Genomic DNA, 12,651 nt, shown 5'->3' with positions numbered 1-12,651 from the left:
TTTCTTTAAACGGATAATTCTGACATTTGCCCTCACATTTAAAGTGACCGTTTTTCAGTCACAGCATCAGCTCCTTGTCCCAGTGTTATGCTGCTTGCTTTAAACACATCCATTAAAGCTCCCTGCTGGAAACCTGTCAGATAACACCTGGACTTACTAAAGCCATCGGCTTACCGGTCTGTTCTCTCCTCCCTGCCTGGGCTCACTGACCTCTGTATCTGTGGTTCCCAGGTGTGCCGAGTTCTCCCCCAGTGTCTGTAAGTAGTAAAAACACTTACACTTTCACATTGTGGTTGTATCACTATAGCCTCACATGCCATCCAGGGCCTGACATCGAGGCTGCCCTATGGGACCTGTGCTGGTTGAGCCCCTGCTGGAGCTCTTGTTTTGGGACCTCTGGTTTTGCTGGAGACAGGAGCTTCCAGCTAACTTTATTGAAAAACTGATGCGTTTCATTGAAAACACTGGGTCAGATGATGTATTCATGGGCTCCAGCTGCCATAACAAACACCTCAGCCTGGGTGAATTAAATAATAGAAATCTATTTTTCACAGTTCTGTGAATAATGTGCTATTTTAACCACTTTAAAATGTGCAATCAAGTGGAATTAACCACATACACAATGTTCAGTTACCATCACCACTATTTTTCCTAGAAAATTTTTATCATTTTAAACTGAAATTTTGTATCTTTTAAACAATAATAACTCCCTGTATTTTCCACCCTAGACCTTCATCATCTCTACTCTGTCTCTATGAATTTGCCTATTCTTGATGTTTCATTTAAATGGAATTATACATATATGTTATTTTGTTTCTGACATATTTCACTTAGCATAATGTTTCCAAAGTCCATGCATGTTCCAGCGCATGTCAGAGCTTCATTACTCTTTATGGCAGATTAACATTCCATTGTATGTGTTTATTTGTTTATTCATGTGTTGATGAACACTTGGATTGTTTTCACATTTTATTTTTGTGAGTAATGCTGCAATCAACATTCCCATGCGTGTACCTGTTTGAGTCCCTGGATTCAATTCTTTAGGTATATACCTAGGAATGGATGCTGTTTCATATGAGAATTCTATGATTACCTTCTTGAGGAACAGCACAACTGTTTCTCCTAGTGGCTGTACCTTTTTATATTCTTACCAACAATGTATGAGGATTCCAAATTCTACATAATGCTGCTACTTGTTATTTAACACTTCAAAAGAATGGTAGCCTTTTTTGTAGGTATAATGTGGTGTCTCATTGCAGCTTTGACTTTGCATTTTCCTAGTGACTAATGATGTTGAGTATCTTTTCATGTCCTTCTTGATTATTTGTATATCTTCTTTGAAGAAATGTCTATTTGAGTCTTTTGCCCATTTATAAATTGGATGGTTTGTCGTTTTGTTATTGAGTTGTAGCTAGTTCTTTATATTATCTGGACATGAAAACTGCCTATGTATGATTTGCAAATATTTTCTCTCATTCTGTGTCTATTAATCATTTTCTTGATAATTTCCTTTGATGCCCAAAAGGCTCACATCTTGATAAAGCCCAATTTATCTTTTTTTTCCTGTTTCTCCTGCTTTTGTGTCATATCTAAGAATCCATTGCACATTTGAGGTCATCAAGATTTACCTGTGTCTATTTTTAAGATATTTTTATAGTTATAGGTCTTATATTTAACTCACTGATCCATTTTTTTAGAGAATTATTTGATATGGTGGCAGGTAGTTATCGAAATTCATTGTTTTGCATGTGGCTATCTAGTTGTTTCTGCACTATCATTTGAAAGGAGAATTGTTTCTCCATTAAATTGTCTTGACACCCTCTTCAAAGAGCAATTAACCATAAATGTGAGGTTTATTTCTCGATTCTCAATTCTATCCCATTTGTCTTTATGTGTATTCTTATGCCAGCAGCTCCTGTTTTAATAATTATACTACTCCTTTGTGAGATTTCAAATAAGAAAGTTCAAGTCCTGCAATTTATTTTGGCAAGATTGTTTTGGCTATTCATTGTTTTGGCTATTACTTTTTTGAAAGGTGAGGAGGCCAATGTTTCACAATTGGGAAAGCCTTTTCTGTCTTCTTCAGGGGGAAATTTGGGAGAACCTTTTAAGAAACTTTAAGCAGGTAAATTGTCACCACTTTATTTGCTGAAGCGCCGTGTTAAAGTGTGCATTGCTGCTTGTGGAAGAATTGTGAGACCCTGGAAGCACTTGCCCATGTGGTGAGAGACAGTGAATTCCACAATGAGTGGCAGAGAGGACATTGTTTTGGGATACAATGTTGTTGGGGGAGTTGTATACATCTCTACTTCTTTCTACCTCTGTACAGTGGGCATCTCCATTGGACACAGTAGGTTTTGAAATCCTTGTTTATCCTCTGGGGTCTGGGTCTTGGCTTACCTGTTAGCTGCAGTTGAAGGAAGTGTCTGCTAAGACAATGACACCCATGGGAAGAAGAAGGGTTCAGCAGAGTGAAAGTATCTGGGGCTCAGAGAAGCCAGAAGAGTCTGACTCTTAGAAACTATGGGTCAGCAGATGGATGTCCTCAGGGGTAAATGGGCCACGCCAGCAGCCACTGCAGTGGACTGGAAGAAGGTAAGGGATGCTGGGTATCCCATGTTCTCTCTCAGCTCTCCAGCTGAAGATTTGGGCCCTGGGCTGGTACTACCCTACAGCAGGGAAAGGGTATACAGGGATGGCTGCATATCAGGACCAAGTCCATGTCATCTTCTTAGGCATTGTTACCGCAGATGGAGGATACTGTTCAGAGACCTGCCCTGGACACGTGGGAGGGCCGGGCCCACCCTATTCTTTTACAATTATTTTAAAAAAACAGTATTAGCAAATGTGGTACATGTTTTATCCTGCTAGAATCAGTATTACTGTCACGTTTTACAATGTGTCTCTTAGGAAATGGTGAGAGCCATCCACACAATATGCATTTAAAGGGGACTCTACTATAATTTCAGCTTTCATACCTTTTTATAGAAATCATCTTCTCTGCAAACACACAGGCAATATTTCTGTGTTAATTTCTATTGGAAACCCTTATGCAAGGTGGAGAGAGCCACATTTCCCCCTGAGATGTTATGTAAAAGTTTGAGGTTGAGATGACAACAGCTTCTGTTGTTACCCTCAGAAGCTACTACATGTAAAATTCTAATGACTGCATTATCCTGCCAAGTGAAAAAGGCAGGCATAAGCAAGAACAGTTAAGAGGGGTAAGAGCCTCATCATGATGGGGAGTCTTGTTCTGACATCTTGGGAAAAACTGTCCCCAGTGTGGAGTCATCAACTTGTCCTGGTTTGTAGTTTGAGCATCTGACATTATGCATCAAACATTTTGGTGAGCTCTGAGTGTTTCACACTTCAGGTACAAGGGTTTTCCCATGAAATTTACATTGAGTTGTCCACCTCCAGCTTATAGGCCTTTTGGAACAGAGTGGGTCTTGTTCTCAGTGATTCCATGGGAGAAAATGGAATTGGAGGAACTAGTAGAATTCAGGGTAATGTCCAGTCTGCAGGTGGATAATAAAAACACAGAAACAATGAACAGAGCTGCAATCTCATATCAGGTATAATACAGTTTTTATTTTCCACATAATTTTTGTCTGTATAGGCATCTCTATTTTTACCAATAATAATTTCAGTAGAATAAATTTGTTTGCAAAATAGGTTGAGTTTCTTTAAACATGGTCTGATTCTTTACATAAGTGTAGCAAGAGTAGCAATGGACCATGTGGCTCTTTTAAAATTTTCTTTGCTCTAAGTTTTTATAAGGAATCTCAGATTAAACTTTTACAAACCTCTTGAGAATAGGAATCCAAACCGAGGCTGACTTCAGACTTTGCCTGCAGTTCATATTGGTTCATTCTATCTATATTCTTAAATATAACATCCCAGTCAAAGCCTTGGTAATATAACCAATGTTTTCAAATGAGTCCTGTTACAAAGACAGCAGACTGTTACTGTACTTGTGCAAACATCAGTATTACCATAAACATATCAATACTCATGAATAGTTGCCCAATTCTGGGGCAGTCAGGTAGAGAGCAAAAGTCAGTGTTTCAATTATCATTCCCAAAAGTATAGTTTATTGAACTATGTAAGCTATAGATACATTAAAAGAAAAAAAATTCAATAAATCTAGAAAACAAACCATTTAAAGAATCAGCAAATTTTCAAATAAAAATAATAAAAACATTATCCTCATTATTATCATTTATTTCAATGAAATCAATGTTTTTCCTGCTTGGTCTAGGCTGGGAATTTTATGAAGATATCAGCCTGTTTGTTAAAGTTTTGGAAGTTCTTAGACAGTTCAGTGGTATAATCTTAAAATTATCAGAAACTTGTATTAAAGTGTACTTGCCAGCATCTTTTCCATAAATCTCCTTGAAAAGGAAGCAATTTTGGACTGTAGTTGATTGGAAATGCTTTAAGGAAGAATAAAAACAACTGTCTGTGAATGACAAAGATTTTAAATGACTATGGTTAAAACTCTGATGAGAATTCATTATGATAATGACACAGCTCACATAAAAATTTAGTTCTGCGGTATGTGACATTATGGCTGATAACATATTTAATTTCTAGAAATGTCATATAATTTTTGGAGCAATCATATCAGCAACATACCCATAAATATAACATAGAGAAGGTTTAGCATCCCTTACCACTTATTTTAAAATGCTTTTCATATAATTTTGCATATCAAATGAAGTGGATTTTCCATGTAGCCTGTGTTTCTCAACAGGATTACTGAGTTCTTGGTGGAGCCCATTAATGAATAGGGCCAAGAAAGTATAGGCTTATATATGTTGAAAAATTTCCCTAGGTAATTCCAATACTCCCAGCTAATAACCATTAATTTAGGTCTAAGTTTTATCTATTAGAACAGGTGTTCTTTATCCTGGTTACACATTGGTAGCATCTGGGAAGACTTAAAAATTACCAATTATTGGGGAAACCAGCCTCCAATATTTCAACGTAGGTTCTTTTCTATTTTCCCTAAGTGTCAGCCACTCTGAGAAATAAAGGGAAAGAGTACAAAAGAGAAATTTTAAAGCTGGGTGTCAGGGGAGGCATCATATATCGGCAGGGTTCTGTGATGCCCTGAGCCGTAAAACCAGAAAGTTTTTATTAGCGATTTTCAAAGGGGAGGGAGTGTACAAATAGGGTATGGGTCACAGAGATCACATGCTTCAAAGGCAATAAAATATCACAAGGCAAATGGGCAGGGCAAGGTCACAAGGCCAGGGTGAAACTAGAATTGCTGATGAAGTTTCATGTCCCACTGTGCACGCATTGTCATTGATAAACATCTTAACAGGAAACAGGGTTCGAGAGCAGAGAACCAGTCTGACTAGAATTTGCCAGGCTGGAATTTCCTAATCCTAGCAAGCCTGAGGGCACTGCAGGAGACCAGGGTGTGTTTCATCCCTATCAACAACTGCATAAGGCAGACACTCCCAAAGCGGCCATTTTAGAGGCCTCCCCCTGGGAATGCATTCTTTTCTCAGGGCTGTTAAATATTAATATTCCTTACTGGGGAAAGAATTCAGTGATATTTCTCTTACCTGTTTTCAGCAATAAGAGAAATAACCCTGTCCTGCCCGGCTCCTAGGCAGTCAGACCTAATGGTTATCTCCCTTGTCCCCTGAACATCGCAGTTATTCTGTTTCTTTACTAGTTGCCCAGATTTCATATTGTTCAAACACACATGCTCTACAAACAATTAGTGCAGATAATGCAATCATGACAGGATCCTGAGGCAACATACATCCTCAGCTTATAAAGATGATGGGATTAAGAAATTAAAGTAAAGACAGGCATAGGAAATTATAAGAGTATTGACTGGGGAAGTGATAAATGTCCATGAAATCTTCACAGTTTATGTTGAGAGATTGCAGTAAAGACAGGCATAAGAAATTACAAAAGTATTAATTTGGGGAACTAACAAATGTCCATGAAATCTTCACAATGTATGTTCTTCTGCTGCGGCTTCAGCTGGTCCTCCATTCGGGATCCCTGACGTCCCATAACAACCAATGCCTGAGTCTCACTTTAGACCATTAAATTGGATCCTGTGGATGGGGCTTGGGCATCCATTTAAATAAACGTTTTCCAGTGATTCCAATGTGTAGCTATATTTCCCATCAGATCTCTGATTTCTTGTGGCATTCACTTTTTTCTATTTTGCTATTATAATTATTTTTTGGGTCTTATCATCTATCTTAGGCTTTATGTTCCTTGGGGTAGAAACTTTGCATTCTTCATTTCTGTATCTTTCATGAATATATGAGTTGGTCATCAGGAAAAAGGTTTTCAATCACATGTAGGTTGTGTTCTGAGTCTCAGGTTTACACATTAACGCTAGAGTCATTGTTTTCCAGGAGGTCAGAGGTTGCTTGTGATGAAGGGTATGGGTAAGCCCATAACGCAGATGGCAGATGGGAAATCACCCTGTTTTTAGCCATAGCATTGGAACTAAGAATTCTATGTGTATATCAGGTGGAGGGGAAGGGATACGTAGAAAGACAGATTTAATTAGAATGGAGGAATTATACTAGGGAATAATTCCTAAAGAGAATTATTATTCCTAAAGAGAATGGAAGCAATAAAAATTAGTAAAGAGAAGAAATGTGAACTTATCAAATAGGCAAAAGTAGATCCCTGAAGATTTTTGATTAGGCGAGTTAACTAGAATTTAGGAAGGTAATATGGCAGCCATACACAAGGACAATTTCAAAGACTGGAGGTAAGTCAAGCAGTACCTCTAGCAGTTGTTGAGGTTGTGGGAATGGAGAGAATGACAAAAGTTGAGAGATATTAAAAAGGATCAAGAGGGTTTTATAATGTATTGTTGAATCTGGGAAACAAATGAGCAGAGGCTGGGGATAATTATGTCTAAGAGGCATTGGCGGGTACAGGGAGCATGAAGAACAGGGGAAAAGAGATCTGCAGGAATAAGTGCTGAGAAGCAGGTGATTAGTGGGAGGAGGAGGAGATCCAGTCCCAAATACAAGCAAAGAAGTTATTTCCCTCTCCCAAGCATGGGAGTCAGCCCTGCAGGAAGCAGGACAAAAGGAAAGGCTGTCATACCTGCCAGTCTTCCTGAAATAAACTACACCAGGGCTGCTTTATCAGAGCCACACTGGCAAGTACTCCAATCATGATGCCAACAGTGCCTCTAGCTGAGAGGCCAGGAGAACTTCCTTGTACTGAAGTATCTGCCATGGAAAGAAAAGAAGACAAGGAATAAAGGTGATGTTATTTTACAGTACAGTACCTTAGGAACCGTCACTCAGTATGAAGTAGTTTCTACTTGCTCCTTCAAGGATTATATTAATTTTGTAGGAGGGTTGCTGATAGATGATTAGCCAACTATGCTCTTGCAGTTTTTTCTTTTCTCCTCTCAACGTGTTTCTAGGTTAGTGATCAGTCTTCTGTCAATTTCATCCTGACCATGCTGCACTCAGATATTTTTGAAGGCTTTATGATATGAGAAAGGCTGGCTGCTATTTTCTATGTCATTAGAACTTTCTGCCTTTTCATGGTTGCATCTTTTTCTCAGTGTCTCAGTTGTGGTAGGCATGAATAAGACTCTGTCAGGTCTCCATGGCAGCTTGTGTTTCTCAAGAGGATTAAGGAGTTCTTGGTGGAACCCATTATTGAATAGGGCCAAGAAAGTATAGGCTTATGTATGTTGAAAAATTTCCCTAGGTAATTCCAATACTCAGAGCTAATAATTGATTAATTAATAATCAACTGATTTGATTGACAGAAGGCCCAGATCAGTGCATTCCAAATTTACAACCTACTTTGCAAAGAGTCCTCACTTTCCTGAAGCTCCCAGCAGGGATATGAAAGGAAGCTCAGTTCTATGAGACTCTGTTTTACTCTCCTGGGTGACTGGTGGGAGGATTCCCTGTCAGCCTTGCCATACTGTCTTTGAACTGTAGCTAAACCTTCTTTCTCTTTCTCCTTCACAGGAATCAGATTTGCATAGTGGTCCCAAGGCTCTCCCAGACTTTTGTCATGCCTGCTCCACTTTCCCTCACAGGCATTTTTCCTAATAAATTACCTTGCATGTCGAATCTCATCTTGGATGCATCTCAATGGGTATAAACTAACATACCAGGCTTGATTTTTTTGCACTTAGTTTTTTTCTCTGTCTCCCACATGTAGCCAGTAACCATGTCCTAGTGTTTTATGTGTTACCTCTTTTTTCATGTGTATAGGAAAAAATATATTTCCATATACTTATATATAATATATATAATAACAAAACATATAATAGAAATGTATAATAATGTAAAACATACATATTTTCCATATATGTATATGGAAAAAGATGTAACACATAAAACACAAGGACATTTATATATAATAAAATTGACATATGTTATATATATATGTGGTGTCTGGTAGTCTCACCCTTTCTATAAATACACACTTTTTGTCACTGTCCCTTCCCTCCCATGCAGAGCTCCCATGGCCGAATCTCCCTATTTCTCCAAGTGCGTGTCACTTACTGTCCTTGTAAGTGGGACACATGGGACACACTGTGCTTGTGTCCCATGTGCTGTGTCCACAGCCTCCTAGTGTTTTATGTGTTCTTTTTTTCTATATATATGGAAAAAGCATATACATATTTCTCTATATATACTTATTTATATACAATATATAATAATCTAAAAATATATAATACATACCAATTTAAAATATATACATATTTCCATATATATGAAAAAGGTAACACACAGACACTAGGCCATTTATATATAAAATTCACATATGTAATATAAATGCCAATTTTATCATACATAAATGATAAGTATATACACGATAGACTTATCATATATAAGGTGAATTTGAAATGCCCTGACCTGGCCCTCTGTCAGTCAAGTCCTTGCCATGGAGGCCATTCATGGCTGCCACAACTGAGACACCAAGAGAAAGATGCAACTATGAAAAGGTGAAAAGTTCTAAAGTCATAGAAAATGGCAATCAGCCTTTCTCACATCCCAAAACCTTCAAAAATATCTGAGTACCGCATGTCCAGGATGGAATTAAAAACTTCAATATTGAAAAGGAAAAAGGAAGCTGGAGGACTCACACTTTCTGATTTCAGCATCTATGCAAAGCTACAGTAATCAATACAGTGTGGTACTGGCGTAAAGAGGGACATAGAAACCAATGGCATAGAATAAAGAACCCAGAAAGAAAGCTTGCATTTATGGCCAGATGATTTTTGTCAACAGTGCCAAGACCATTCCATGGGGAAAGGACAGTCTTTTCAACAAGTGGTATTGCGAAAGCTGGCTATCCTTGGACAAGTATGAGTTGAACTTTTACCTCACACCATATGTAAAAATGAACCCACAATGGATCAAAGACCTAAATGGAAGAGTGAAGACTACCAAACTCTTAGAAGAAAACATAAGGAAAGTTTCATGATATTGAATTTCAGAATGATTTATTAGTTATAACTATAAAAGCATAGGCAACAAAAAAGGGATAAATTGGGCTTCATGAAAATTAAAAACTTTTATATATCAAAGGCCATTATCAAGAATGTAAAAAGGCAAACTATGACATAGGGAAAATATCGCAAATCGTATATCTGATAACGGATTAATTTCCAGAATGCATGAAGAACACTACAAATCAAAAACAGCACAAATCCAAAAACCCAATTTAAAAATGGACAAAAGACTAAAATAGAGATTTTATTACAGAAGATATACAAATGGTCAATGAGGACATGCAAGGATTCTCAATATTACTAATACTTAGAGATATAAAAATCATAACCACAGTGATACATGACCTCACACACATTAAGGTGGCTTTGATAAAAACAACATGAACAACAACATCACAAAACAAATGTTTTCGAGTACATGGGAAAATTGAAGTTCTCAGTGTATTGCTGATGGCAATGGGAAATGTTATAGCCACTGTGGAAAAATGACATGGTACAGCCAGCTCAGGCCTGTAATCTCAGCACTTTGGTAGGCTGAGATGGGTGGATCTCTTGAGGTCAGGAGTTTGAGACCAGTCTAGCAAGCGTGGCAAAACCCCATCTCTACTAAAAATACAAAAATTAGCTGGGTATGGTGGCATGCACCTGTAGTCCCAGCTACTCGGGAGGCTGAGGCACAAGAATCACTTGGACCTGGGAGGTGGAGTTTGTAGTCAGCCAAGATAGCACCATTGCACTCCAGTCTGGGTGACAGAGCAAGACCCTGTCTCAACAACAACAGAAAAGAAAACGGTATGTCAGTTTCTCAAAAAATTAAAGAATTACCACTTGAACCAGCAATTCTGCTTCCAGACATACAGCCAAAAGTATTGAAAAAAAATTGAACAGATATTTGTATACTGATGTTCACAGAAGCATTACTCACAATAGCCAATGGGTGGAAACAACTGAGAAGTCTATTGAAAGATAAGTGGATGAACAAAAAGGTATGTCCATGCTTTGGAATGTTCTTCAATCTTAGCAAGGGATAAAATTTTGACACATGGTGCAAACTAGATGAACCTTGAAGACATTATGGTAAGTGAAATAAGCCAGGCACAAAAGGATAATTATTATATAATTCCATTTATGTAAGATAGTTAGAATAGTCAGTTACATAGAGACATAAATTAGAATGGTGATTACCAGGGGTTAGGGGGAGAAGGAATGAGAATTATCATTTATTGGGTACAGAGGTAGGATAAAAAAAAGCTCTGGAAATGGATAGTGTTGATGGTTACACAACACTAAATTGCACGACTAGAAACAGTTAATGGTTTAAGTCTTAGATATATAATGTCTGGTACTCTTACCCTCTCTATAAATACACACTTTTTGTCATGGTTCCTTCCCTGCCATAGAGAGCTTCTATGAGTTAATCTCCCTATTTCTCCAAGTGTGCATCACTCACTGTCCTCTGTGCTGTGTTCCATGTGCTATGTCCACAGACTCAGACGGGCAGTGACTTCAGAGCCAGGACACAGCCCTATTCCCATTTTTTAAAGCTTTACCCATGGGAAGCTTGGCTTCTGCTGGCAGCTTTATTTGCCAGACTCAGAACCAACTACCCAGGCACCTTATCGACATGCTCTAGCCCCAACCCAGGTGAAGTCAGGGCAGGGTCGGTCACTGGGCGAGCCTGCAGGGAGCAGAGTCTGAGCTGCTTCTCCCTCACCCAAGGGGCTTCCTCCTCTCATTTGGGGAAAAGTGTGGGCTTATTTTGAAGCCTCTGATGTTCATTGCAGCTCATGGAGTACACAAACACACACACACACACACACACAAGGTGACAGAAGGGATGTTTTGGTGACAGACAGAAATAGCTTGACCATGAGGACCCTCCTCTTTTCCCCTGTGTGAAGGCCCTTACACTGCATAGGGCTTGGGACTGATAAAGCCTTTTCCCTACATTTCTCAGGCTGGGCCCAAGGTCATCCACCAGAAATCCAGAAAACAAGGGGAAGAGAATCTGTAGATATGAATTGGGAGGGTTCAGGAGAAAATTTTGGGATTTACTTTTGTGCATGGGACACAGGCTGAGAATAAAAATGTTTTCCTGGATCTTTCTTGGAAAAGCCAGATAGGCTTCACCTGAAAGCATATTGCCAATGTTCCAGCGATCCACTTACCAGGGACTGTGATTTTCTTGGTTGCGAAGTTTGTGCCATTAGTGACTGAGTTATAGACTTAGCATAGATAGTCCCCGCTATTCTCTGTAGTGACTTGGGGGATAAAGAGCTCTTGTCCTGTTTGCTGGTTATTCCCATTCAGCAGCCAAGAATACTGTACTGATGGGTTAGAGCCTGCGAGGCAGGAGAGGTTCAGATTTGACCCTGGATAGTAATAGGTGCCTGAAGAATAAGTTGTGGGTTTATCTGGGCCATCTGGAGCAAAGAGAATAAAGGCAGAGGTAATGTTATCAGAGGGAACAAGAAGCTCCTGGTCTGTGGAAGGGGCACAGTGTTCCTTTTTGCCAAGTCACAACCCTGAAGTCCCAGCCAAACTTCCTCTGTGTTCACTGAACTGGAGGAGTCTAAGACATTCACCTGTTTCTCCCATCACAAGCTGTGGAACCAGAGTCTCCTATGACCGGAGAAGCCCCTCCCCTCCTATCCTTGGTCAAGGGTGGGCCTACCCAGGTTTGCCTGGGATAGGAAGTCATGGCCAGTTTGGGGGTCCAGGGGTAAATGTCTTCATACTTGGACCTGAGAGGGACTGAGAGGCCTGACCTCGGGTTATGTGGATTTGGGCTGGCAGCCTTGGCCATGAAGGAAAAGAGGATACTCATAGAGAACATCCAGGTCACTGGGTCATTGTGGCTGGTACTCTCTACATTCTTCATTTGACATTCACAGAGTCCTGTGTCACTCCTTGTGACACTGAGTAGAGCAAGGATCCTGTTGTCATTGGACATCTGCAGCCTGGGACTGACTGTGAGTCTCTGACCATTTATCTACCACATGTAGATTGTGCCATGAGTCTCAGGTTCACAGGTTAAGACCACAGCCTTCTCATCCTCTACGGGGTTGCTGGTGACATAAGGCTTGGGCAGATTCGCTGTGCAGATAACAGAGAAGATTCCTCTGTGTGGCACCATTGATTTCTCCATGAGCATTTTCCAA

General features: G+C 39.4%; 1 protein-coding gene across 1 annotated transcript in view; it reads right to left on the bottom strand.

Moving 5' to 3' along the window:
- LOC111525475 (putative pregnancy-specific beta-1-glycoprotein 7) overlaps nt 1-12,443 on the bottom strand; it is a 127,280-nt gene extending 114,837 nt beyond the window's left edge. Inside the window, 2 exon segments of the mRNA XM_026448292.1 lie at nt 8,892-8,970; nt 12,165-12,443. Of these exon segments, the coding sequence (XP_026304077.1) occupies nt 8,892-8,970; nt 12,165-12,443 (358 nt within the window).
- Between the last annotated feature and the right edge of the window lie 208 nt (nt 12,444-12,651).

This window comes from Piliocolobus tephrosceles, chromosome 21, assembly GCF_002776525.5.
Source record: "Piliocolobus tephrosceles isolate RC106 chromosome 21, ASM277652v3, whole genome shotgun sequence".
NCBI classification, from domain to species: domain Eukaryota; kingdom Metazoa; phylum Chordata; class Mammalia; order Primates; family Cercopithecidae; genus Piliocolobus; species Piliocolobus tephrosceles.
This window is presented reverse-complemented; position numbering and strand designations above follow the sequence as displayed.